The sequence below is a fragment of the Antechinus flavipes genome, chromosome 3, assembly GCF_016432865.1.
Source record: "Antechinus flavipes isolate AdamAnt ecotype Samford, QLD, Australia chromosome 3, AdamAnt_v2, whole genome shotgun sequence".
NCBI lineage: Eukaryota > Metazoa > Chordata > Mammalia > Dasyuromorphia > Dasyuridae > Antechinus > Antechinus flavipes.
This window is the reverse complement of record NC_067400.1, coordinates 385,759,288-385,784,450: the sequence shown is the minus strand read 5'-3', so window position 1 is coordinate 385,784,450 and position 25,163 is coordinate 385,759,288. Positions and strand designations below refer to the sequence as shown.

Sequence of the window (25,163 nt, the reverse complement as noted above, 5' to 3'; positions counted from 1 at the left end):
TGACCCTGCTTCTTCTTTTAGACATTAGCGAATAGATGAATTAGAATTCAGAGCTCGTAGAGTGTAAGGGAAAAGATGTGGATAAAAAGAGTAATTCAATAAAGAGTAGACCCTGACCTAGTCAGCTGAGAGCTGATTCAATGACTTTCTATGTCAGGGCAATATTCCTTGATGAGATTTCCAAAACAGTGGAAGAACATTGAATGGGAGAATGTATAGAAGAAAAGTTCAAACTGAAGAAGGAGTTGTGAAGATTTGGAAAGTTTGGAAGTTATTAAGAAGTCCAGAGATTAATTATGGAGGTTTTAAAAATAAAGTTTAAAAAATAGAAAATTTGTCTGTTGATCAACACACATTTATTAAGGGTGTCAGGTGCCATGTTGTATGTTGAGATTATAAAGAAAAGAAAAAAGGTCCCTGCCCTCAAACATTCTAATGGAGGAGACAACATGCAAAAAGCTATGTACAAACATGATATCTTTTTTTCTCTAGTAAATTGGAGGCAATTTTTGATAAAAGGCACTGGGAAAAGCTTCTTTCAGAAGGTGATCTTTTAGCTAAAACTTGAAGGAAGCCAGTGAACCAGGAAGTAGAGATGAGGAAAGAAAGCATTTTAGGCATAGAAAACCATCTGTGAAAAAGCATTGAGTCAGAAGATGGAGTGGTTTTTTTTTTTTTTTTGGTGAAGAACAGTCAAGAGGCTACTTTCAGTGGATTGTAGGGTATGTATTGGAAACACTGGAAGTATAGCAGGGCCAGGTTATAAAGGATTTTAAAGGGAAAGGATGTGAAGAAAAGAAACCAAGCAGGACAGAAGAAGAGGGAGCAAAATAAAGATAATAAGAACTAGGAAGAAGAAAAGCATTAATATAGGGAGAAGAAAAAGAACTAGAAGAAGGAGGAAAGGCGTTAAAGAGAAGAAAATAATATAGAATAAGGAAGACAATGTTAAAGGTTAATAAAAAAGGAGAAAAGAATTGTGTTTTCTGTGAAGAAGCTAATAAAGATCTATTGTTAACTAAGGTGAGAAGATGCTATCAAGATGAGGAGAGCAACAGAAATAAAAATTTACAAGTTTCATCTCAAGGGGAATCTACTCCAAAGAATAAGGAAGGATTAAAAATCTCATCAGTAGCAAGCACAGAAAGCAGGATAACTCTTGTAGGACAATCTGCACAGAGTGTGTGATGTTTGTATTTCAACCAAGACCAAATGACTGTTATCCATGTTCAAAGTTCAGGGTGGTCTTCCTCCTAGGAGAGAAGATAAATGGATTAATGGAACAACTTTTTATTCCTCCTATTATGAAAAATTGTATCACTAAAAAAAGCAAAAATAAAAACAAAGTCCCAAACAAGCCAAAAACAAAAAGGAAGAGCTTCAATATGGAAAAAAAAAATGATAAAAAGGATCTAAAGAGTGAGAATGAACTACTAATATGGAGAAGTTAGAAGACAGAAGAGTGACTGAGAAGAGAAAGAGAAGGGGCACTGTAAATTTGGGAGCTAAGTAATGAATATAAAGATTTTTTACCAAAGAATACAGAGTTGGAAAGATTGGTTTATACAGATAACAGTAAATATTAGACACTAGAAAGTATTTGAATCACAAAGTGATGAGAATGATGGAGTCTAAAAAAGGACAGCCTTAGTGGCCATGAATAACTTGATCATGAATAACCACCATGGATCATAACCAGTTGTTACCTACCATGATTATATGCTTGAGAGAGATGGGTCATTGGAAGTTTATGTTTAATTTTGTCTTTAATGCTGTGCAGCCTAAAAGAGAAAAGCTTACTGAGTTTTTCCTCAGGTTGAAATAATCAGAGACTGATTTATATAGGTCCAATGGATACCGAGAACACATAAAAATGAATGACAGTAACTGAGCCAGGGCATGTTTCCAATGTCATGGTAGTCATAGAGACATAGAAACCACTGCCAAAAATGCCTGAGGTAAGACAGACACTCTTGGTCAATCTACCTCTAAAATCTTAACAGGTTCCAAGACTCTTGAGTTCTGTATAAAAAAATCAAAACAAAAGAACATCACTAGTGCAGAGCCATAGGCCTAGAGGCAGTCAGGTGAGAGAGGGAACAGTGAATAAAATTATCCTCCTCGGAGAGGTTGAGAATACAAAAAGAAGTAAAAGACAGATCCTGCTCTTAAGAAGCTTACATTCTAATGGAGACCACATGAAAACAAATAAAACGTAAATAGAGAATAATTAACAGAAGGAAGGCACTAGAATTATGAGGGGTTGAAGAAAACTTCCTATAAAACATAGGATTGTAGTTGGGACTTAAAATTAGGGAGGTCAGTAGGCAGAGTGGAGAATAGAGAAGAGATTTAGTACTTTGCTCAGGCTCACACAGCTGATAAGCTGAGATTGTATAATAATGAAATAACACTCCAGTTATGGACTAATAGCTATCTATGGATATTTTTTGACAAATGCCAAACTGGATGCTTCTTGCTAGGAATGGGTAGCAGCACTGGTCAATTGTGATTTCAGTATATACTATGGGTTTAGTATGGATATAGATGCTTTGTCCAGAATTTCACTGAATGTTAGAGCTATGATGTTATCCAAAAAAGGGTTTGAGATCATTCTGACACACATGAAACTACTACAACAAAGTAGAAGTATATTGATAGCTTGGAACTTTCCCAGACTATATGCCAAACATATATGTAAACCTTATATTTTTGAACCAAACTGTGCTATGTTTGGAGAATATAAATACTAGCAAACCCTTGGAACTTACTTATATTGACTTTCTATCTCTGAAAAGAACTAGAAAATTTTTTTTGTCTCCTTTTGCATTCAGGGTCCATTCATAAACTGAAGAAGGGGCCTTGTTACAGGGCGTTAAGCAATTGGCATGCATTGTTTAATAAATCAATATGCCCAGAAGAATGAATCTTTGTTTTCTTCCATTATTTCATCTTTTACCTGCCACAGGAGGTAGCTGTAATTGTTCTATCTTTGCCGCATAATTCTTTTTGCACATGTGGAGAATGGGGGTGGAAGGAAGTGGTGATTGGAAAAACTGTTTAGTCTTCCCTCTTTATCATTTGATCTAGAAGTCTTTAAGATGAAATTTAATAGGGAAATTGTACAACCTTAAAACAGAGTTTTAAAAACTCAACCTCAAGTATATGATCAAGGAAATGAAGTTAGAGAGCAGTTTACCTCTAAAGATCTCAGTGTTATATTGATCTGCAAGTTCATTGTGAGGAGTCAGCAGTGTCATGCGGCATTAAAAAAAATCTAATATAATGGAAGGTTTTATTAAGAGAAGTATGATTGAGGTACCTGACTAGGCAGGTGAGAGTTCTGCTATTTGCTGTCCTGTCAAATGACATTTAGAGTATTATATCCTATTAAGGGTAGCACCTTTTATGAAGGATATTGATTAGTTGAAGAGGATCCAGAGGAACTTATCAAGGATAGCAAATGGCCTTAAAATCATGTTTTCTTTTTAAAATATCCTAAAATTTTATTTAGTATTTTATTTTCCCCAATTAGATGTAAAAATGTTTTTAACATTTGTTTTTAAAATTTTGAATTCTAAATTTTCTGCTTCCCTACCCACTGCCCTCATTGAGAAAGCAAGCAGTTTGATATAGGTTATACATATGGTCAAGTTTTGCATGACAAGTTTTCCATATCAGTCATGTTATAAAAGAAAACAGACAAAAAAAATCTAAGAAGAATACATTTTAAAAAGTATGCTTCAATCTGTATTCAGACTCTATCAGTTCTTTCTCAGGAGATGTATAGTATTTTTCATCATTAGTCCTTCAGAGTTGTCTTGGATCATTGTATATTGAGAATAAGTTATTCACAGTTGAGCATCTTGCATTATTGCTATTGCTATGTACAATGTTTTCCTGATTCTACTCATTTCACTTTGCATCAGTTCATGTAAGTCTTTCCAGGTTTTTCTGAGAGCATTCTGCTCATCATTTCTTATAGCACAATAGTATTCCATCATAATAATATACCACAACTTGTTCAGCTCAATTGATAGCCACTCCCTCATGTTACTTTTAAAAAATATTTTATTAAAGCTCTTAAAAACAACTTTGCTGTTACTTCCCAGTAATTCCTACCTCCCTCTCACTAATAAAACTCTTCTTTATAATAAATAAATACAGTAAGCAAAACAAATAAACACATTGACCATATTTGATTGTTTTGTCCCTATAGGTCACCACTTTTCTGCCCAAGAGCTACGAAGAACAATTCATTGTCAAGGCTCTTTACATGTCAAAATATATAAAGACATGATAGATCACTGTAATAACTAGAATTCTGATATTTTTAAATGCTATTTTCCCTTACATTATTGTGCTAATTGTATAAATTGTTCTCTGGTTTGGCTAATTTTTCTTTTTTTTAAAATAATAGCTTTTTATTTTCAAAATATATTCAAAGACAGTTTTCAGTATTCACCCTTGCAAAACCTCCAAATTTTTTCTCCCTTCCTCCCTCCCACCCCCTTCCCTAGACATCAAGCAATCCAATATATGTTAAACATATTTTCCTTACTTTTCTAAGAATCAGTTCATACAAGTCTTCACACTTTTCTGAATCTTTGTAACCATAGTTTCTTAGGGCATAATCATATTCCATTATATTCTTATGCCACATTTTTTCAACCATCTCCAACTGATATGATCATGTATCATAAAAATCAATAAAAAGAATTGAGAATATTCAGAATGAAGAAAAGAAAACTTAGATGATAAATAATAGATATCCTTAAATGTTTGAAAATCTATCTTCATGTAGAAGGTTAGATTCTCTTTGATTGGCTCCAGATGGTAGAATTGCTGTAAAAGCAAAGAATGAATATGACATGTATACTTATTGTGCATTTATTTTATACTTTAATATATTTAACATCTACTGGTCATCCTGCCATCTAGGGAAGGGGGTTGGGGGAAGGAGGGGAAAAATTGGAACAAAAGGTTTGGCAATTGTCAATGCTGTAAAATTACCCATGCATATAACTTGTAAATAAAAAAGCTATTAAAAAAAAAAGAATGAATATGACAAAGATTTAGACTTGACTCAAGGAAAACTTCCCAACATTGGAGCCATCAAAAAGTGTAAAGGAATGTAGTATGTTTTCTTTCAGTGGTGGTCTTTTACCACATAACTTTCTCAATTCCAATAACTACTTAATGGAAAAGCTTAAGTAAAACTCTGGTCTCTAAATCCAAGTCTAGTATTGTTTATATTGTGTATGTGAAGTGACTTGTAAACTTTGAAGTGTTATACAAATGTCAGTATTGGTAACAGCTACTATTACTAATGTTAGTAACAAATTTTGCCTTCTGGTTATAGCAAATATGCATTGCTTTTGTGATAGACTGAATGTCAACTAAGACATTACATAATGTATATGCATATTTATATACTTAAATCATGAAAGAACATGCTGTGATTCTATGTTTTTTTGAGAAATTATAGGGTCTTGAGCCTTATCTGGTATTGGTTAATTTTCATTTGTCTTGCAATGGTTATTTATGGAAGTCTGGATTTGTTTAGTTGATCTTGAGGCTATATTCCCCTCTGTTAATATCGTGTGTGTGTGTGTGTGTGTGTGTGTGTGTGTGTGTGTGTGTGAGAGAGAGAGAGAGACAGAGAGAGAGAGAGAGAGAGAGAGAAAGAGAGAGAGAAAAGTGAGAGAGAGAGAGAGAGAGAGAGAGAGAGAGAGAGAGAGAGAGAGAGTGAGAGAAAGAGCGAGGGAGCTCTATTTATACTCAAGGTCTTTAACTGAATTTTCTTCTTCTTAAGCTCTTTGGTTCTTTCCTGCTTTTCCTCCCTTCTATTTTCATATTTATCACTTTCTGACTCTTTCCCCCTTGATTGTATTTTCCCTAAAGGCTGAATATCAAAGTTGAGTTATGTTGCAAGCCTATGGGTTGTCTTTTGTAGTTGGCTGGTTGGGAAGTAGATGCTGAGTGAATATGTTAGGCATTAGGAATTACCCTTCTCTATTGCTATTTCATTGAATTGTTACCTTATTAGAATTCTTGGTGTCCTAGACTATAGACTCAACTGAAATTGCTTTATATCTTGTACATAATTCCTATTTTGAAGAGGTTTGAAAAGTCACGAGGTTTAGAGAAAATGTTTCATTCAATTTGTTGCATGATTCAGAACTTAGCAATATAATTTCATAATTGACATAAAGTAGGTCTTTGGTGATTTATGCCTGGAAGGTTAAGAATTTGTGTGCCTTTTAATCTAAATAAATAGAATCACTTAAAAGAAAATTCTCAGATTCCTACTTGAGAGGATTATTATGGTTATCAGAATCTGATACTATCAAAGACAATTTGTTGCTGTGGCAAATACTCTGCAAATTTTAAACATGTGCAATAAATTTAAATTTAAATAAAAAATTTCAATGTGTACCATATAAATGACACTCTATACCAATTCAATTGTTAAGTTAAATTTTATCTCTATGATGCTTTTTAAATATTGCAAATCTGTTTCTATAATTTTTTACACTTTTTCAATACAGTTATGTCAGTATCTGAATCTTTTCATCAGGGCAACTTTTATACAACACAGAATGGTGTAAATATCCAGTGTGGGTCAACAGCTGTTGCTTCTTCCCAGTGGATCAAAGACAGAAAGAGTTGTATCCATGGTGACCTTTTTGACTCAATAACTGTGAGAACTGTGGGATTCTCTTTGGGATTAATGACTGAGCAAGCACTGTCAATCTAGTTTTAAAATTGGCCAAGAATAGGATTGATTTTTAATATTATGGTATTGAATGAAGTACATGTATTTTTATAGTTCTCCCATTAAAAAATGTTAGTACATCATGGCATTCATTTCTGCTTTCTCATCCTCATAAAAAAATTATGAAAATGAGAAGTATGTGCATCAAGGGCATTCTCTCCAAAATTGAGGGAAAAGAATAAATTAGATTTCTTTGGGCAGTTTTCTATAATGACTATATCTTTATTGTTATACAGCTGACAGAAATGGAAAGATGGTGATGTCTGGCTGTATTTGATATTAGATAATTTTAAATAAATCATACTTTGAAAAATTGTCCTTAAATAAAATATTTTTCTTAAGCACACTAACATCAATATTCCATGACATATTCTACTACAAAGATAATTTTATTCAAGGATTCACTAATGACATGAATTAAAGTCTTGCACACTGTAAAAATAGTTCACCAAAGGTGTTCACTATTGTCAGGGAAGACATCTTATGCAATGTTCAAAAAGACGAATTTCTCATTGATAATGAGGTTCTTCAGATGGTCTTGTTCACAAATGGCATTATATTAATCACATTGAACCTAAGAAACTTCTACAATGATTCCTTTGTGAAATTCAGAGTAATTTAAAATAAAATAGTCTAACCATTCACAATGAAAAACAAAATAGATGAAAAATGTATAATGTTAATATTATGATATATAAATGGATTAGCAACATGTCAAATCATAACATGAAAGTGTATATTCTATTAGACAAATCCGACATATGGGTAATAATCTGAGTCTTAAGTGAGTAGAAGAAGGGGACTGGCCTGGGCTGAATTTGGGAAATTATACAGTGCTTACATTGATCCCAAATTATCTATAATGGCCTACTTTTTTTACATAATCACTTAACAAACATTTATTAAATAACATGCACACAGTGCTAGATAGTAGATTCCTTAACACAAAGTATATCCTATCCCTTTTTATATCTATCTGTAGTTATTTCTTATTTCCCTTTGTGTTTTGTGTTTCTATTTATTCTAGTTTGGAATTTATATTATAAATAATTTGAATCTTACTAATTCAGAATTCTGTTGACCTCTACTCAAATAATTTTAGGAATAGGAAAGATGCATGATTTTGTCAGTATAAATACTTGCTATACTGCAACCCCTCCATTTCTTAATTTCTGAGTGCTGCTGTTCAACCTATGGTAGCTAACTAGGTAACTAGCCTGTTTGAATTTAGCTAGACTGGTCCACAGACAATAATACATTTTCAGTCTATTATGAACTGTGTGCTAAAATTTTTTCCAATTTGAGAGAATATTCCAGCACTGCTGGCACAGACTTCAATAACTCAAGGTCATTCCTGCCCTAAAGAGGAATAGGATTTTACTGGGAAGATTTTCCATATTATCAAGCCCAAAAATGTATATTTATTTTATGTATGATAAAATCCCAAATAAACTAAAAGCAATTACATTAAAACTCTGAGATTTGAACATTCTGTATTTGTTTTACAAATACCTGATTTCTTTCTGTTTGTATTGAAATTATCAAATTATCAGGAGAAATGGTCCTAGGTGCTATGAATTCTTTGCTATTCACATATGAATGATATTAGGTCAATTCTCTTCTAATTCAGAAAGATAAACATATTGATCATCTATCTCAAATTACACAAGGTTCAAATTCAAACTTTAAAAATTGTGGTGACACTGATGGTGGGTTGAGATCTTTGTGACCGTGGTTATTAGTCTTTAATTTTCCTAAAGTTTCCTAAAATGTAAGAACAGGGTCAATTAACTGTCATTAGGGGGTATGGTAAAGGTAGATCATGGATGATTCTTAATATTTCTAAAATCTAGTTATTGTTCCCTTTAAAGATGGCTCTGGAACACTTTCTCATGTAGAGTCCATTTTCATTGCTCTGTCTATGGGGACCAGTATGTGTGCCTCATTATTTGTTCATTTGGTTGTCTGGGCTCTACCCTGATATTGCAAGTATCTTTAATTCAATTAAGAAAATTATTATTGAATGCCATTTAAATAAGAGATGGTATATGTTGGGAGAAATATAAATATGGATCAATCAGTCATGGAATCATAGAATTTTAGTTAGAAGTAATTTTAGTTAGTTCAACCTATAGTTGGATAGCCATTGTGAGCTTGATCCCACCTTCTAAATTCTCTAGAAGATGGAACAAGTAAACATCTCTTTTCTCTCTCAAATCTTCAAACTCTGCCTCTTTATTAGTTTTTTCTCTACTGCCTTCAATCACCTCCAGGTCTCCCCTCTCCTCAAAAAACCTTCACTAAACTTTACTATCCCCTCAAGTTATTATCCTTTATCTTTCATGTCTTTGTCAGCCAAATTTCTTTTCTTTTTTATGCCTTAAATATTTTTATTTCCTCCAGTTACATGTAAAACAATTTTTACATTTGTTTTTTTAAATTTTGAATTCCAGATTCCCTCTGTTCCTCCCTACTCCACTCCCATTGAGAAGGCCCATGTGAAGTTGTGCAAAATATTTCCATAAAAGTTATGTTGCAAAAGAAAACATAGATCTCTCCCTCCCTTCAAAAAGACTCTCAAGAAAAAAAGAAAGTTAGAAAAAAGTATGCTTCAATCTGTATTCAGACACAATCAGTTCTTTCTCTGGGTATGAATGGCATTTTTCATTATAAATCTTTCAAAGTTGTCTTGGATCATTGTATTGATGAGAATAGCAAAGTCATTCATAGCTGATCATCCCACAACTTCATTATTACGTACAGAGTACATTTCACTTTGCTTGAGCTCATAGAGGACTTTCCAGGTTTTTCTGATAGCACCCTGCTCATCTTTTCTTATAGAACAATCATATTCCTTCATAATCCCATATTATAATTTATTCAACTCTTCCCCAATTGATGGTGATCCTCCCTCAATTTCAATTCTTTGCTCTGAGAAAAGAGCTGCTATACATATTTTTATGCATATAGGTTCTTTTAAAAATCTTTTTTGGGAGTCATGCCTACTAGTAATATTATTAGGTCAAAGGATTTGTATGATTTTAGAACCCTTTGGACATAGGCTCTGCCTATTTTTTTTCCTCTCCCTAACTCCTTAACTCTTTGTAATCTGGCTTTGGATGTCATCACCTAACTGAAAATGCTCTCACCAAAATTGATCTCTTAATATCCAGAACTGATAGTTCTTTCTCAGTTCTCATCTTATTCAAAATATCTTGACATTGTAGACCAAGGATACTCTGGATTTTTCTGGCAGAACTATCTCCAGGTTCTTCCGAGGCTCTACTTGTTCGTAGCCTCTGCAGTAACTTTCCCTGTTTATCATCTACAACATTTCTCCTTAAGTATGGGGGTTCTTAAAGATTCTGTCCTAGGACTTTTCCTCTTTTCTCTTAATATACTCAATCAATTCCCAATTCTTTTCCACCGTGAAAAGACCTAATATCAATATTTTTGTACATATAGGACTTTTTCCCTCTTTCTATGATCTTTTTGGGCTATAGACTTAGTATGGATAGGAGTGAGTCAAAGGTCATGAACAATTTAACAGTGGTTTTTTTTTTTTTTTTGATTTTGTAATTGCTTTTGTAATCTTCAGTTCTGCATTACCAGTTATCTATAAGATGGTTCAAACTGGATGTCTCAGGGACAACTCAAATTCAACATGTCCAAAATAACATTAAAATCTTTCTAAATCTTTCCTTCTTCCAAACTTCTGTTTGTATTTTTGTTTCTGTTAAAGAGGACCATCATGCTTGCAGTCTCCCAAGCTCTTAACCTTACCATTATCCTGGCCTACTCATTGTATATCTCACTTCATGATTCCAATCAGTTGTCAAATGTTGCTGTTTCTATTTTCACAACTTATCTTGTAACTGATTCCTTCTCACCATTCAGTTACCTCCTTAGTTTAGGCCCTGATCACTTCTTTGAAAATTTTGTATTTTTTCCAATTACATGTAAAAGCTATTTTTAGTATTCTTTAAAACAATTTTTTTGAGTTCCAAATTCTCCTCCTTCCTTTTACTCCCCCTCCACCCACTGAGAAGGCAGGCAATTTGATATAGGTGATACATAGTGATATATAGATATACATATTTATTTATTTATGCACACACATATAATCATGCAAAATATTTTCATATAATGTGAAAGAAAACAGATGAAAAACAACCAACTTCATCTCATACCACTGTGGTAACAGGCTTTCCTCCTTCATTTCTCCACTGGGATCAAGGCCCGTCTGAGCCAGAGACAGACTCAGAAAAGGGACTCAGAGACAGATTCCTTCCTTCCTTCACTTTTGTAGTGGCTGGAGGCTGAAGCCACGCCCTGGGACTCAAAGCCAGATTCATTCACTTCATTTCACACCATCGTGGTGGCTGGCCTCCTGCACTTCCCCCACTGAGATCAAGGCCTGTCTGAAAGGCTCTCTAGAAAGCTAGTCCAGATCTCAGGGAAGGAAACTAGATTATGAAGGAGATAATAAAGGATTTGGACTTTAACACCTGGCTATTCTCATGGAGATTACTGAACTGAAATGAAGGCTGCTCCCAAGACTTCCAGAAAATCAAACAAGAACACTACATGTTTGTGTAATAAGTTTTTCTTCCTTGAGCTTTCCATTCTTCTTGGGACCAGTTTGCTGTAAAATTTCAGACCATGAAATTCTGCCTATTCTTTTTCATGTTTGTTTTCCTGAAATTTGTATGTGCATTAATTATATTCAGTATTCCTCTTATTTTCTTTTCCAAACTCTAAGTTGGAGTGGATGCTTCCAAGAACTTCCAAGTAGTGGAATTTTAGAATTTTAGAGCTTAGAAGCTTAGAGATCATTTAGCCTAGCTGGGTTCCAAAAAGTGCCCACATAGCTAAGTAGTAGCAGAGCTGGGATTAGAAGAAGACAGCCTTCCTAATTTATAATCTTGTGTATTTCCCCTTATACCAAAATTCATAGATTCATAGGCCTTTAGCTAGAAGTGATATCAAAGGCCATCTAATATATTCATTTCATTTTACAGGTGATGAAACTGAAGCCCAGAGTCCTTACTCATCTTCTATTGTATACAGACCTTCTGGGTCTCTTGCCTCATTTTAGGGGTAAGCAGGAATAGGGATCCCTTCTCAAGAAAAATAGCCAAAAAATAGTGTGATTTTTTGGGGAGGGTTATCTCTAAGTAGAATTAGAGGCATCACATCTTTGAAGATTCTTTCTGGACCTTTTTAAGACTTATGTGGTGAATCAGTAATACTTACTACCAATTATTGGATCAGGATTGGGCTATTTGTCTAAAACAGGCTGAACTAAGCAATGTTTTTAAGCATATAGTTCAGAAAAGGAGTTCAGTGTTGTAAAGATGTTCATGGTTTGTGTGTGTTTTGGGATATTGGAATGAAATGAGAAAGGCTAGAAAAAAGAAAAAATGTTCAGCTAAGTGATATTAGTTCCAAAATTGTAGTCCTATTATTGTTGGGCTGTTGAATAAAGTTGTTTATTGGGAATTCTAACATTTCTATATTCTATATTCTAACAATTCTAACATGAGCATCAAGGGCCATCGATGTAGTAGTAGTAATGTTAGTGCACTCACATACATCAAAAGATGAAGGTTTTATTCCTAGGAAATTTATGGGAGAAAATAAGTACCAAAGGGATTGAGGGAGCAATAAACACTAACTAAGCCAGGAATAGTGGGGAGCTTTGTAGAAATTGGGGAACTTCAGGAATACATGGAGGATAGTTTCCTTAATTAGTGGGGCCTGAAGTGAGTTTAAAGGTCATGAAGATGGAGAAAACTTTTTTAATTGAAATGCTAAAGAGCATACTGACTGAAAAGATGACAATCTCATGTACCAACAGAGGGAGCTATCTTCTGTTTGTTCTGTTTTTGTTCTGTTCTGTGTTTTTTCATCTCCTTCCTTTTCCTTTACTTCATCCTCTCTATTAGCTTCAAAAAATGCAGACTTATTTTCACTAAAACAGAGTTTAAAATAAAGCTATAAAATTTCAACTCAAAGTAACTTTCGTTCCAGGGTGCCTCCCTACCTCTCTCCCTCTCTCCTCTTTATAGATAAGCAAATAGCATATTGTAAGAAATCTACTTCATGCATTTCTTTCAATACTAGCTAGAGGGGGGTGTTGTCTCTAAAACCAGAGATGCTTATATGATCTCGTACTTATTCATGTGCATTTATATTTTTAAGAAAACAAAAAGTTAAGTTTTCTGTTCCTCCTGCCAAAGTTGGAAAATCCTGCAATTAAAACCATCCAAAACTCCAGTTCATATCCCACTGTGGTATGCAGTCAAGATCAGTTTCTGGGACCTATAAGAATTTCAGGAATTAACATCTTAAAAAAAGGAAGAAAGAAAGAAAGAATAAAGAAAAGAAAAGAAAGAAAAAAGGGAAAAAAAAAGAAAAACTGTTTCTTAAATTGAATTTTGTCTTAATTTTAATCTAAATAGCGATGTGAAAATTGTCTAAATTATGACCTAAATCAGAATTTAGGTTACACTGTTTTTTAGACTTCTAAAAGGATGCTTAGGGCCTAGATATCTCAACTCTTTCTTACTTCTGACCTGTTCATGAACAAATTTTGCCTTAGATGTTCACTCTCAAGGCAGTTTTGAAAAGATCTAGTCTTCCTTAGATCTTTTTGTAACCCCTACAGGACAAATTCACACTCTAGGATTCAAAATTTAAAAAAAGTATTTGTAAATTCCAGGCATTTCTGCTTTCTATACCCTTTGGTAAATGTATGTATTTTTTTAATGTATAGATAACTATAGGCAAATGGGTAATTGAGATCATTTTGGTGAGATTTTCTGAGCATAGGGAGCTCTACGTGTTGGAACTCCTTTCATAAGCAGATTAATTGCATGAGGCATCTAGAGGTTAAAAGACACATGAAGGTCATACTGCAACTCAGTACTCTATCCAGTACATCATGCTTTCTTATCCGTCCATCTATCTCTCAATATAAATCTGCTCAGTAGATTCCTGACAATGACAGTAATCTTTCTGTCCACCTATCTATCCATCCTTCTCTCTCCTCTCTCTCTCTCTGTCTCTTTTTAATCTATGATTATTTTCTTCATCATCACCATCATCATCTATCCATTTAGTTAAAAAGAGATCTTTTCTTTTTCTTAGATACAGACTTTTATTAGATATATTAAAAGGCAACAATTTTAAAGGCTCTTTAGACGTCTTAGTCCCTTTAGAGCAGTACCTAATTGTGCTTGTTGAATAGTAAGGAGATCTTTAGTTGAAGTGACTTGGAATGAAGATTGGGCTCCACCAGCTTTCCCTAAAAATGTACTTGATTCAGATCTTTACACTTAATTTGCATAATTAACATTTTTCTATTGCTTTCTTAAGTCTAGTCAACAAACAAAACAGCAAATCAAGCCTTGATTTGTAGCATTTGTTGATTTCCTAGGTGTAAATGCTCATACTGAAAATTTGATAATGAGAACTGGACCTTAGCACAGCCCTGATTGGAATCAACTCCTATAAGTATAAAGGTATGGGTACCTTTCATCCTGTCACCCTAGGAGATTGTGTGGTTTGGCGGTTTCCAATAGGAGGTCTAATATCAGGACATATGTATGAGAAACGATTTTTCTCTATAGGCAGTTTACCTAAACAATGTATAATAGGAGCAAATCTCTCATTCAGCTTTTGAAGTAAATAGCATTCTATTATTTGTGCCTTTACAGAGGGCATAATTCTTACTGAATCCTTTAATTTGTGTTGTTCTTTAGCCTTCGAATTCCTCTTTATTCATCACATTTATTCATACTTACTATTACTATCTATTACTATTTTTCTTTTCTATTTTATATCCTTACAAGAAAATTATTTTCTGTCTCCCGACCTGCTATGAAAAAACCTCAGTAACACCAATCTTATCTCTGTCTGAAGCATGTGTGAAGCTGATACTAACCTCTCTCTAGGACAAGAATACTTCCCCACCCCCAAACATCCCATAAATTACTTTTATAGGCAATGGATGCTTTTAAGCATTTGGATCCAGCACCCCTGGGAGTTTATTTGCTTTGCAGATGGACAAGGATCCCCCTCTCCGTCACCCGCCCCCCCCCCCCGCCCTGTTTTATTTTTCACCTCGATTCAAATTTCAAAACTTCCCAAAAATACGTGTGAAGCATCCTCTTGCATGCGCGCACACACATAGACACACACTCACAGATCCGTAACACACAGTGTTATGTATGAGACCATCTGGATCTATTCCCAATACAGAACACATTCCATTCTTTTCTCTTGGTCACACCCCTCTCCATTGGGGATTGGTCACGCCGACCCCCTCCTTGGCATTGCTCGGCCCCTAAGAGGCCCAGCTGCCTGCCAATCCCCACGGGCTGTCAAAACAAGTCTCCCTCCCTGTCACAACAGAGAGGAGTGGTGGAGGCAGCCGCCGAGCCACTTCCTGCTTGCTCTCCCAGCTCGCTCGTTTGCTCGCCGCCTCGCTCTCTGGAAGGCAGGTGGGCGGGGTGCTCCCGTGCAGCGCTCGCTCGCTTCAGCTCCTTCTGCGCTCTGGCACATACTTATCTCAAGGAGGCCACTTTGAAAAGGCGCCTTGGAGTCTTTTGTTTGGTGGCGAGCGAAGCGTTTGCATAGCATTTTTTGGCAGCCGGACACCTCCCTTCTTCCTCGTCCTTCTCCCTCTCTCTCTTTCTGTTCCCCGATCTTCCTCTATCTTTCCAAATCAAGTTTATATCCTCTCTCCTCTTCCCAGGCTCCCTTCTCGCTCCCCTTTCTATAATCTGACTCGTTGGGGGAAGGAGTTCCAAGGACTGCTCATCCAGAGTAATGTCTCTTCTCGAGAAAGTTGCAGTGGCTGCCTCGGGGCAGTGAAAACAAAGTCTGGAGGGTCGACTTTGGGGTGCATGTTTGCTTGTGGGTGGAGGGGTGGATTCCGATATCCCTAAGTCCCCTCTACCCCGGGAGAAGCCCGAAGCTGGTACCACGATGGCCGAAGGTACGACCTGCAGAGAAGGTCCCTCCTCATCCGAGATGAACCATGGGGAGGAGGATACTCAGGTGTGCACAGATCCTGCATCCTTGGAAGGACTACCGGCGGGGGCTGCTGGACGCCGAAGAGACCGCAGAAGTGGACTTTCGTTGCCAGCCTCAGCGGGCACCTCTGCATCTGATTGCGAAGCTAGTCTCCTGGAAGCTGCCCGGGTGACACCTCGGCGAAGTAGCATTATCAAGGTGAGTCCATGTTGGCCGGGGAGTGGGGTTGTCCTCTGCGTCCCTGGTGATGCCCGGGCTTCCCTTCCCGAGCATCTGGAGTGCAGTGCAGCCTTGGGAAAGAGCAGGCAGGAGCTGGGGGCCAGGATGCAGGATCCCTAGAGACATCTTGAGGTTTTGTGTTGTTTTCCCCACCTCCCTTTCCCCCCCGCCCCTTCATTACCAAATCTTCCTTCCTCCCCAGGATGTTCACGAGAACTACTGTTGACTACAAGCTACAGATTTCTGTCAATTAGGCAAAGGACAAATTTAACTCCCCTGCTATTAATTCTGTGGATATACTTCACATCTACAATCCTCATCCCCAATCCTCTCCGCAAGCCTCTTGAAAGTTTCCATAAACTAGCCATAGGGATTGGGCCGGGATGGAGAGTAGGGGAGGATGAAGAGTGAGAAATTGTTTACAATCGAACTGTTTGTTGCGTATTAATTATATAAAACATTTGTCTCAAACGCGTACTCAGACTTCATTTTATGTTCTCTCTATATATCAGAGAGAAGGTTAGATTTTTGAACAGCAGCTTGTGAAGTGTACGGTTTTCCAGGAGTCAAAGAATTGCTTTCATTAGTAACTGGCTTTGAAATTCCGGAATTTAACTTTCTCAGCAGTGAAGTTCAAGCACCCCAAAATCAGTAGAACCTTTTCTCTGAAGCAAAAAGTAGTGCGGGGTTGAGGTATTGGGGGCGGAGGGGAGGGAAATAGGTCGTAGTCATAAGACAAAATCCAGTCAGGCTCCTGATTAAGCGAGAGTGCAGGGAAAATTAAGGGTTTTTTTTTCCCCCCTTCCATCCAATGGAGATTGCCTCAGGTAGCGAAGTTACGGTGGTAAAGAATCTCTATGAATGCGGGAGTCTCTCTGCTAAAATAGAATCTGGAATCTCTATAACTTCCAATCTTTTTTTTGAATTTAATGTTTCACATCTACCTTGAGGTTAGTGGGAACTCTAGGATTCCTGGGGTGGAGTTAGGGGAGGAAGAAAAGGAAGGAGCTAGGACAGCTAGAAACACACACAGACACACAGACACAGACACACAGACACATAGACACACACACAAACACACACACACACACACACACACACACACACACACACACATTGATTCTTTGACCTTCCTCTCTCCCCTTCCTGCCTCCAGTCTTTTCCTTTTGATTGTACTCGGTTTGGCATTTCATCTTGTGGGTGCATCATTCCACGATAGTTTTTTTTTCCCCCTGGCCCTCAATAGGCTTAGCACCAAACATAATTGGAAGATGTCTATTAAAACAAATGCCTGTGAGCAAGCAGACCTATATTTGATTAAGATCGATCTTGGCTGACATCGTGCTCTGAGTCAGCATGAAACTGCTTAAAAAAAAAAAAGTGTCAATGATGATAACATATGGCTGACTTTGAACTCTTCACTTCTGCATCTTGTTGGTGCTCAAATAAATGCCTGTTTTCAAGATCCATGTTCAGATCTCAGGCAGTGTACCCAGGACCTAACTAGTGGCATTTTTCCAAGATCTAAATTGGAATTCTCAGCACAAGTGTGGGTAGATTACTCCTATAATACATCTATCTCAGCCATAAGTACAGTTTCTGCTTTTTCCCCATACTCTGACACATGCAAGGTTAAGACCATCAAGAAGGGTGCTGTATTAAAAGAACAGTGGGTGGTGTAGACCAGATATAAATAGTTTATAGCAGTTTCAGTGATTTTGTGGTTCAGTGATTATATGGGGGTTAGTGTCCTATTCAGGTTATGAACTGGCATAAAGGGTAAGAAGGTCAAGCTTTAAATAAACAACCCTCCCCTCCCCAGCAATATATACTTTTGAAACTAATAAATTTGGAGTCATAATTAGTGAAGGAAGTACCCAAATTTCAGATGGTTAAACATCTATAATAGATTATACTATATGTAGTTATATACTGAGGAAGCATTTACATTCAAGAGATTTAAAAATATGTGTTTTCTTGGGGGGAAGGGAAAGTTTACTGATTCATGATCTTTTAGAGAGTCAACTCTTTGTAATGCATATCCCAGTCCTGTTCTGCAGTTTAAAATTTGTGAATTACCTAACACACTAGAGTACAAATTCCCAGAAATACTTATAAAGTATGATTATAAGGGAAACCTAAGGATTTCCTGACTCAGAGAATGGCTTGCTATCCACTATGAAGTATTGCTTTGTGATTTAGAAAAGCAAAATGAAAATAATAGTCCCTAAAAACCAGGTTGCTAAAGAAATACCGATTCCTGCAAATATGTTTGTTGTTCTTTAGCTGCACGTTAGATACTCTGCTTAGTATGTTTTCGGTGGATGGCTTAAATTCACACAAGGGCATGTTGGAATTATAATAAAGTTGTGGGGCAATGATTCTTTTACCTTTATTACCTAAAAAAGAAGGTAACAATAACAGGCCTAATCTCTTTTTGTGTTCTTAGTTCAAAATCCTGTGATGCTAATCCAAACTGAATTAAGGTTTGAAGGGCAATAGAGGACAAAGAAAATTGTGGCCTCTCCTAAATTAATATTGTAAAGTTCGGGAGCAGGCTTTTATTTTATAGTCATGGTATTTCAACAGCCATCAAATCGATTTGGAAATTTCTTAATTATATAAGTACTGTTTCTAGATGAGCCTCTTAAAGAAGTTACATCTTTTAAAAATTTACCTATTGCATTTTTGAGATTGGGATTAATACAAAATAAAAGGTTATTCTGACATTTTAACTTTGACTATGTTAGATGACATCTTAAATATTTGTAGCTGATGCACAAACTAACTTTTATTAAAAATTGTGAATTATCAAAGAGTTTTCATGCATTTGTTTGTTGCTTCTTTGAAAGTCTGTGATCTAAACAAGTAGGTTTATTAATGACACTATTTCAAAATCAAATAACTCTTTCCCTTTCCATACCAAATTACAGTGGACAGGGGAAAAAAAAAGAACTGTTTTCTGTTACTTTGATTTATACTTTGTACAAATGCAATTCTGGTTTAGATAACATTTCCTTCTGATTTGGGAAAAAAATCACATAGAATTGCTTTATGTTTACACATTTTCCCATTATTTACTGGGAGTTTCAGTGTTAATCTTTCATAACTCTCCTCACATTTTTTCTTAGTTCATCTCTGTAGAGTCTTGGATTTTCTCAGATTTAACATCTAAGTGAAACTAGATTTTCTTTTTGTTTCCCTACTTATTGTTCACTCTTTCTGAGCTTATTTCTGAGAGCTGAGAGGTGTTAGTCACCAAGAAGCTTTTATTTTATTATTATTATTATTATTTTAGTATTCACATGGAGTGTAAGCAAAGGTAGTACACAAAAGTTGATATCAGTTGTCAACTGATGGTTTGTGGTTTGAAGTGCCATATATTAGATAGGAACCAACATGTAAGATTCTCCAATAGTAATATTGTAAATTTAAAGTAATTTGCTATTCTTTTGCTGAATGTATTTCAACAGTTCTCACAGAAGTGTTTACTTTCTCTGGAACTGCCATAGAAACATGGTGCCATCCTATTGTGGAAGTAGCTGTATTTCATGGTGCATATCTGAAGTGATTCTCTCAATCACTTTTCAATGGTGTTGGAAAATTAAATTTAGTTAGGAGTTTATAAAGAACTTTATGATCTTTTGCTAATAATGATTTAGAAGTATCTGCTAAGGTGTCCATTGTTAGTATTATGATTGTATTTTTTTTCTCTTGGAAAAATCTGCTGATTATGAAAATACGAGCAATGACAGGCACAGAGGAGTTAAATGTATACTGAAATTAAGATTGTGCTCTTCCCACTTTTCACAATGGAGAAAATAGGTTATTAGGTTTTGCATAATGAAATGTCAATTGGACATTTCTTTTTAAGTCACAACCCAGGCTATTGGTATAGGAAGAGATCAAAAGCAACACGTATTTGACTTTTTGGGTTACTGTGCAATTTCCTCCTCGTATAACAGGTTAGCTATAGTCTCATGGAGTAATACAACATGAAAGCATGAGGGACTATTCCTACTTCTCTATTTCTTTTAATGGAAAGAAGAAATATTAAGCACTTTACTTTTGATCCTCACAATGACTCTGGGAAGTAGGTACTATTATTATCTCCATTTTTCAAATGAGGAAACTGAGGCCAAATTATCTGCCTAGAGTCAAATAGCTAATAAGAGTTTGAAGATATTTCTAATTACAGTTGCAGTACTCTATTGATGGCACCATCTACCAGAGGTCCTCGAACTTTTTAAATAGGGGGCCAGTTCACTGTCCCTCAGACTGTTGGAGGGCCAGACTAGAGTAAAAATAAAAACTTTGTTTTGTGGGCCTTTAAATAAATAAACTTCATAGCCCTGGGTGAGAGGGATAAACGTCCTCATCTGCCGAATCTGGCTCAAGGGCTGTAGTTTGAGGACCCTTGAATTAGCCTCTAGTAGTTATAAACATTAAATTAATTCTTTTTTTTTTTCAGGTACACAAATAATACCCAAAGCTGGACATAAGTAAGAATGTAAGCATTTTGACTGACAAACTCAATATATGTATACTTATATCCATTGGGGACTAAAAGAAGGAAAGTTATTACTTTAGTGTCTCCTTGTGTATTCTGGACTCTTACAAGTTGTTTGAGTTTGAGAGCATGCATATTTTTTATTACTGTAATGAAACCCTTTTAAGATAAAAAAATCACCTTTTGGGCTTACTATAGAAAAAGATCTATTTGCAAATTTCATAGAAAAAAGATTTTGGATTTCAAGTGGTTCCATATTTTCCTCCTAGGTTTCATATTTATTAATTATACTGTGCTGATTACAACAAATTAATAACACATTATAGGTTAGCTGTAATCATAGTAAGTACTGATATACCTCAAAATTTTTGTGTATTAAAGGTTTTCCTAAGCCTGAGCCAATGTTGTGCCCAATTTCAAACAATAAATAACTTTATAAGTAACTAAGATCCTAGTCACCTGAGAAGATTTAACAATTTGTTCAGGGCAAGTAAAAAAGAATTACAATTTTAATTTCCTTTATTCTTTCTAGGAAGAAAGCAGGTTGATTTACAAACAAATTTTAAAACACAAAGTTAGGATGATGAACTTTTTTGGTTTATAAAGCTCTCCTAATTATTATAAAACCACAAGAGAATTAACTTTTCCCTGCTATATGCACTCTGAGACAGACTTTAGAAACTATTTTTTTTTTCTTTTTAAATACCAGATGAGAATTTAATGATATCTTATATGAAGTCTTTGTAACACAGGAATTAAAATTTTTTTTGTAGGTTGACTTTGGTAGGTTGGTGAACTCCAAAGACCTCTTCTCAGAATAATATTTTTAAATGCATAAAATAAAATATCCAGAATTACAAAGAAAACTATAGTGAAATGCAGTCATCAGAATGTTAGAAAGTTCATGGACCTTCACTTTTCTCTTTCCCTTCCTCTTTCTCCCCTTTTCTTCTTCCACCCCTTCTAATTCCCCCACAGTTTAATAACATTACTTTTAGGGACATTAGTCTTTTAGGTAATCTCAAGTATAATTAAATTTAGAATTATACTAATACTTCAAGGATTTATGATTTCTTCCTGTGAGTCCTTCCTTCACTGACATTAATGGTATGGCCCTACTAGGTAAATATCCCAAAAGAGACTTAAAAAAGGGAAAAGGACCTATATGTACAAAAATGTTTATAGCAGCTCTTTTCTCAGGGCAAAGAATTGGAAACTGAGGTCATTGGCTGAATAAATTGTGTCATGTGATTATGATGGAATACTATTGTACTATAAGAAATGATGTGCAGGATGCTTTCAGAAAAAACCTGGAAAGTCCTCCATGAGCTTATTCAAAGTGAAATGTACTGTGTACAAAGTAATAGCAATGTTGTGGCTAATTAGCTGTAAATAACTTTGCTATTATCAGCAATATAATGATATAAGATTACTCTGAAGGATTTATGATGAAAAAATACTATCCATACTCAGAGGAAGAACTGATTGTGTCTGAATGCGGATTGAAGCATATTTAAAAATTTTTTCTTGAGGGTTTTCTTTTTTTTTGGTGGGGGGAGATCTATATTTTCTTTTACAACATGACTTTTATGTAAATGTTTTGCATAACTTCACACATGCCTTCTCAGTGGGGGGAGGTGGGAAAGGAGGGAGAGAGAGAAACTGGAACTCAAAAAATTTAAAAACAAAGGTTAAAAAACTGTTTTACATGGAGATGGAAAAATTAAATATTAAATAAATAGAAAAAAAGACTTATTGTGAACAAAAACTTAGTTATCTCAAAACTAACCTGATGATGAGGCTTTTTGAGGCCAATCTTTAGAAAACAGTCCTACAATTCTTCACTGGACTCAAACTTTGAAGCCTTTCCAGAATCATGCATGCTATTTTAAGCCTTCTTTCTTTCCTTTTGAGTCTTCTTGTACAAAATTACTAATATGGAAATGTTTTACATATTTGTACATGTATAACCTATATGTGATTGCTTACAGTCTCAGAGAGGGAGGAGGAGAGGGACAGAAGGTTAGAATCTGGAATTCAAAACTTTAAATAAAGATGTTAAAAAAAATTAGAGGGAAAAGATCTAGGATTATGATGATGAAATATTAGACTAGAACTTGGATAGAGTTTAAAATTAGTTTTTGAAAATAAGAATAATGCCCCCTAACTTTAAAAACTTAAATAAAGATGTAAGAAATAAATATTGTGGTTTAATTATTATATATATTTCAATAGCTAGAACAGCCTCCCAAATGTTGCGTGGAATTCCTGTGTTAAACTTAGAGGACATACAATAAAAAGCTCTAATTAAAAAAAAGAGAGAGAGAGACTAAATTATGGGGAAATTGTAAATGCCTAATGGTCTGTGGATAAAGTGATTTTCTGTGACAGTAATTTGTCCACCTTGTTTTCTGAAATTACCTTAGCTAAATTGACAACACAAGGAGCTAATATATGAAATTTTAAAAAATTCTGAACCTGAAAAATATGACCAAACACCAATATTTCTACAAAGAAAGAATAAAAAAGGAGTGCTTACGAAAAAAGAAAACTTAGAGGAAATAGAACAGAGATTTTGGTTGATTTCCAAAGCCAGAATACTTTTTTTGTTAGTTCTTTAATATTGACTCTTGAAAGATGGGAAGACCAAGTTAGCACCCTGGATACCTTAGAATCAGCTGGAGTCGGGATAAGCAAAAGCCCTTAATCTTTATTCTTGGTCTTTTGGGGTAGCAGTCAGGGGAATGGACACAGGAATCTCCACACCTTCTCTCTCTCTCCACAGCCAAAAACTAACTCTTGCTTCTCTTACTCCACCCTCTAATCCACTTACAATTCTCTGTCTACACCAACAGATCGAGCCAGCACAGAATAGTGGGGCGGGTCATTTTCCAAGCATATGCTAATAGAGTATTATCCAATAAGTAATAGCTTTAAGTGCTCTGTTGTCTGAACCTCAGTGCATGAATTCAAAGAATCTAAAAACTTCCTTGAACAAAGCTTAAGAATTGTCACTGTTTTACATTGGGAGGCTTATTGTATAAAATATGCTTTTATGTCCTATGTTTCTGTGACAATTTGTGAAGATCTCATTATTTTAAATTCAGACCAAATGGCAAATAATTTTAAGTAGTTAACACTTTTCATCAACTTGTTCATTGAAGAAGAAAGCAGCTATAGGGCTTCATCTATATCAAGTTGTTGAAACAGCAGCCTTCCAAGTTATTTTAAACTTTGGCTGCTTACAATTTTTAATGTGAAAATCACATAATTAAATTGCATACATTTTCAGAGGTGGGGAGTATCTATTATTTTTATTTTCCAAAACTAATTTTAAACTTCACTAAAGGATGTAGATTTTTCTCAGGGAGATTTTACAAAACTGACATTTTCCCTATCTCCATTTGTAAAAGGGGATGTATGTTAATATTTGTTGTTCTTTATATTCTGATATATCTGATATATATTTGTCAAGATAAAAGAACACTTGGCTAGAAGGCTATCTAATATTGCAGTCATCAACCACCTATGAAAACTGAAAAGTTCTCTATTTAGTGGAAAATCCCCAAAATTGATTCCTTCACAGACTTCAAGAAGGCAAAGATTTCATTAACACAGATGTTGCCTTTGTCTTGCTAGACTCACTCTATGGTGAAGGAAGAAACATAAATTTTGGGGAAATCCATAACCTTGGGGAAGACTTAAGAGGAATAATAATAATGTAACTTCTGTTAATAGATAAAGCTTCCTAGTGTGGTTAGTAGAGAAATGCTTTAGTGACTTTTAAAAAAATTTAGTAACATACAAAAGTAGATGTGTTGGTAGGTTTTTTTCAGTTGATGGGGAAAGCTTTGTTTTGTCGTACTAAAGTGGCCTAAGGCTGAAAAAATTTAAGAACCATTATTTGAATGCAATGATAGTTATAACCCTAGGATTTTAAAAAATAACCTTCTAATTTGACTTAACTTCTTGTTGCTGCTGTTCAGTCATTCACTTGTGTCCAACTTTTTAATATCCCATTTGAGTTTTTTCTTGGCAAAACTACTAGAGAGATTTGCCATATCTTTTTCCAGCTCATTTTATAGATAAAAAAATTGAGGGAAACAGGGTTAAATGACTTGCCTAGGATCACACAGCTAATAAGTGTCTAAAATCAATTTTGGACTCAGGAAAATCAGTCTTCCTGACTCCAGGTCTGGCACTCTATCCACTGTACCCTCTAGTTACCCTTGATTTAACAAGGACAAAAGAAATTTAATTTGAAAGTGGCATCTTCAGTCTGCATTTAATGAACTTCAGTGAAAAATAATGAGAATCTACACTGTTCTTTAATTTTCATTTTATAATACAATTAATTAAATTCCATGATATGATTAAATTTTTACTTTTGATTTGTGTAGATTTCTCTTTAATGTTTAATTTAATAGACATATTATATTTAATTTAGTAGACATATTTATCTTATTCCTGAGAAATATTTATCTTATCTATCTAGAAATATGGCATCTTGGAAATAATTTAAAATACTTCGATTTTCCTAATTTTGAAATCTTCTTCCACTCATAAATGGTGTAAGAAAAAGTCATTTGAAAAAAAATTCAGTTTATTAATATA

The 25,163-nt window shown here is 35.0% G+C and overlaps 2 protein-coding genes across 15 annotated transcripts in view; one reads left to right on the top strand and one right to left on the bottom strand.

Moving 5' to 3' along the window:
- BOLL (boule homolog, RNA binding protein) overlaps positions 1 to 25,163 on the bottom strand; it is a 200,492-nt gene that overhangs the window by 96,223 nt on the left and 79,106 nt on the right. The window lies entirely within an intron of this gene.
- Positions 14,911 to 25,163, top strand: part of PLCL1 (phospholipase C like 1 (inactive)) — a 423,749-nt gene continuing 413,496 nt past the window's right edge. Inside the window, exon 1 of the mRNA XM_051985927.1 lies at positions 14,911 to 16,018. Coding sequence (XP_051841887.1) covers positions 15,773 to 16,018 — 246 coding nt within the window. The 5' untranslated portion in view covers positions 14,911 to 15,772. The remainder of the gene's footprint in view (positions 16,019 to 25,163) is intronic.